We start from the raw sequence: 3,546 nt of genomic DNA on the forward strand, positions 1-3,546 counted from the left end.
TGTTTAATGGTGTATATGTATAATGGAATTTGTGGTATGTTCATGTTTGGAAATGATTTGTTTTAGTTTTGTGGCATATTCGAGTTTAAACAGGTAACCTGCAAAGTGTTTGATGAAAGTTCCAAACCAATCACTTTCTTAGCTTTTCTGTTTTAGATTCTCCAAATGAAGTTGTTTTCGTTTCTACTTTGTTATTGTTTTGAACTTCACCAAAATTTTCTGGTTTTGCAGTGGCGAGTCCGGTTTAATCAACTACAAATTATTCACGGAGGCAGGTGATATCGTTCGGTATCTAAATTTTAAGTTTTTTTAGACCTCAAACTGTTTTTGAATACGGATTTTAAACCTCGTGGTAGCATTTTAAACCTCTCGTATTTTCTATTTCTCATTCTTCGTATAATGTTGCAATCGAATATCTCTCGTCGGTGACCAATCATGTTTTGATACGTTGGCGGTTTGGACTCAATTATGCTACGGACACGAGGCTGAGCAAGTAACATTCAACTATGCATTGGTTTATTTATAATGAAATAGGTTTCTGATTTTTGTTACAGCATAATTATGCAGGGCCATGGATGTTGACGATGCTTAGTGAGAATTATAAGTTTATCGGTATTGCGAGGAAAGATGATTCATATGACAGTGAAGATAATATTTTCATTCCACAGTTGGGGTTCTATTCTTTTATACTAGATTGTTTGATTTGTTTTGGATAATTATTTATGCAGTGATGGTTACGAATTCAAAACTCCGAACCATTAATTTCTAAATGTGACTAATAGTTCTCCATAAACATGCTCTGTGTAATTACTTGAACTTATGAGAAGTGATGTTTCCAATTACTGAATTTCACATAAAATCATGTCAGATAAGGTGAAAATTATCTTGTGATAAAAGCCTTGGTGTTTATTAACAACTGTAATGTAATTCTTAGGTAAATGATCATGAATAAAAATTATTTCAGGCCACAGGGTTGAATAGAGTGGAAAACATTTAAGTGACTCATAAATTATACTAATGCAGGGCTATAATGGAGAAATATGGTGATATAAATTAATGTATCTCAACAGTCGAGACTGCAGAATTGGCCTCTAAGCTTGATGATAAGGATTGAATAGTTTACCGTTACCCGGGCAAGTTGATTTCATTAATGGGAGCCTCCATGCCAGGTTTGTATAGCTCTTCGCTCTGTGCTGCCAATAATTCTCTTAAAGTTTCTTTTGATCTAACTCAACTATAAAAACTAGTTCGATAGCGAGTGGTTCAATGCATATATAGGATAGCCTTTGATACCATACTTGAATTTGGGTTGAGCTTTACTCAGCCCTTTAAACCAGTGTCTAAGATGTTAGATGCTGGATCCTAATTGTAGAAAAGCTCTTCAATGCTTGAATAAGTGTAGTCCTGTTGTTCAAGCAACAATTCATAATTTGCATCTTCTGAAAGTTTTTTTATTTTTGTATATGTAGTTGAAACTGGCTCAGCTACAGCAGCAGCATCAACAACAGTGGAGCATCAGTGCACAACAGCAGCAACTTCAACAACATACTCTTTCAAATCAGCAGTCTCAGACTTCAAATCATAGCATGCACCAGCAAGATAAAGTAGGGAGGCGGTGGTAGTGTCACCATGGGAAGAAAAAAGTTGCTTGTATCAGATTTTGCTCTATCTTTCATGTGGGTATGCTCTGGTGTTCTTCTAAAATCATTCGTAATAAAAACATGAGCTTTTCTCATTCCTATCTTGCTGAGATTGTGAAGTTTTCTTTTTTCATAGCCAACATGTTCTTTTATGCTTTTCTTTCTAAGCTTTTTCATGGTGGTGCCAACAATCCTCTTGCTACTTTGGTTGATGCTATTTCTGGAGACTTTCATAACTTCCTTTTCTGCATTGGTTCTAGAATTCCTGCCCAGGTTATTTGAATGCAAGACTCCACAGGGGGGATGCTGGTTTCCAGTTACAAAAGCAGAATTTGTCATAAGGATAAACTCTCATAATTACTTTGTGGTATATATAATGTTTAGAATGTTTCATTTTTTTTATGATAACCAATGTTCATGTTTATTCTTAATTGCATTTGAGATGCTGTCTTGATTCCAATTGCAGGTATGTATATCTTACTTCTTAAAAATCTTTATCTTTTCATGGAAGCTATGGAAATGTTTTCCTTTACTTTAATTTCTTATTGCATTGTTATATGAGACAGATAAAAACAACTAACTTCAACAATGGATAACACATCCCCCATATACTTGGCCAAGAAAGCTAGAGCACGAAGATTTGTATTCATAAAACAATCCTGCGCTAAACGTCATAAATCGCAACAACCGCATGGTGATCATTCAATTGCCAGAACCCGGCTATCTGAGTTAACATCTTCGCAAGTAAACCAACAACAATCCAGTGTATAGTTTCAGAAGGAAAGATAATTACAGCACTGTTGGAAGGCTCAATTCCTTGCCAAAGTATTCATGAATTTAAAATACCGAAAAAGGTCTTCAATCTCAATTCTGTTGGGACAAATCTCATGTCTAAATTCTCCACTGCTGGCACGTCTCAAGTTGATGAAAATACACCTTTTCTGAATGGTGAACATCACTGTGCTGCACCAAATTTTGGTAGGCCGGAAAGGGATGCAAGATCGCCAGAATGATAAAAAATAATATCGACACAGCTGCAGCAATGATGAATACGCCGCAAACCAGACCGAGTCCTTGGTGACAAGAAAAACTTGCGAAGTTGCAGCTGCAACTGTCTAAAATTAATTGCATGAGTTGGGTCCCATGGTTATACATGGGGTGCTAGATGGATCAATCTAAAATTAATTATTGAGATTTATTTTTAGTTTCTATGTGAAACATGTGATACCGCCTGTTCAATAGTGTAGTTCAAATGTAGATTCTCAATTGTAAACTACATCTATTATTCTTTCAATCGTGTAGCTTGGCAAATTCAATCACTTTTTACATAAAGTTTCTATTAAAACACTTTCATGCTATGGCAAATTCAATCACTTTTTACATAAAGTTTCTATTAAAACACTCTTATGCTATGTGTTACTGTACTTTTTGTTGTTTCTTCATATTAGTGTGTTATGTATTATATAAGATCTTTAATATTCTTATATATTTTTATATAATTAGTAATATAATTTTGATGCATATAGAAATAAATTGAAATTAAAGAGAATGTAAATGGAAACAAAAGATACATGAGGTTGAAACAAACTAAAATTAAGAAGGTGACACCGACAGAAATATACATAAACATGTAGAATGAAATTAAAGGTGTATTTTTTAAATTTTATTTGATTCGAATGAAATCAAGTTTGTGTGTTAGGAATTCCACTAAACATTTTATAAATGGAAAATTCAAGTTCTTCGAAATCTCCATCATCTTAATAAATTTTTTATTTTCAAAAAAATATAAATATAATATACCTAAATTATTTATCTTTTATTTAAGTTAAGAATAAAACTATAATTTATTTTTTATAAACCAACTAAAAAATTGTTTATTTTTAAATTTTTTTTTTTTAATAACTTT

At 32.9% G+C, this 3,546-nt stretch overlaps 1 protein-coding gene across 1 annotated transcript; it reads left to right on the plus strand.

Moving 5' to 3' along the window:
- Positions 1-1,721: 1,721 nt before the first annotated feature.
- Positions 1,722-2,653, plus strand: LOC131649377 (aquaporin SIP2-1-like). Its single transcript, XM_058919141.1, has 2 exons — positions 1,722-1,913; positions 2,495-2,653. Exons 1-2 carry the CDS (start codon positions 1,722-1,724, stop codon positions 2,651-2,653), a joined length of 351 nt encoding a protein of 116 aa, XP_058775124.1.
- The last annotated feature ends 893 nt before the right edge of the window (positions 2,654-3,546 follow it).

This window comes from Vicia villosa, linkage group LG2, assembly GCF_029867415.1.
Source record: "Vicia villosa cultivar HV-30 ecotype Madison, WI linkage group LG2, Vvil1.0, whole genome shotgun sequence".
In the NCBI taxonomy this organism is placed as follows: domain Eukaryota; kingdom Viridiplantae; phylum Streptophyta; class Magnoliopsida; order Fabales; family Fabaceae; genus Vicia; species Vicia villosa.

Excerpts from the sequence above, each read along its gene's own strand:
- LOC131649377 (XM_058919141.1), top strand. The coding sequence starts at position 1,722 with ATGAGCTTTTCTCATTCCTATCTTGCTGAGATTGTGAAGTTTTCTTTT. Across the intron at positions 1,914-2,494 it reads GTTCTAGAATTCCTGCCCAG|GTCTTCAATCTCAATTCTGT; the intron begins GTTATTTGAATG and ends ATACCGAAAAAG.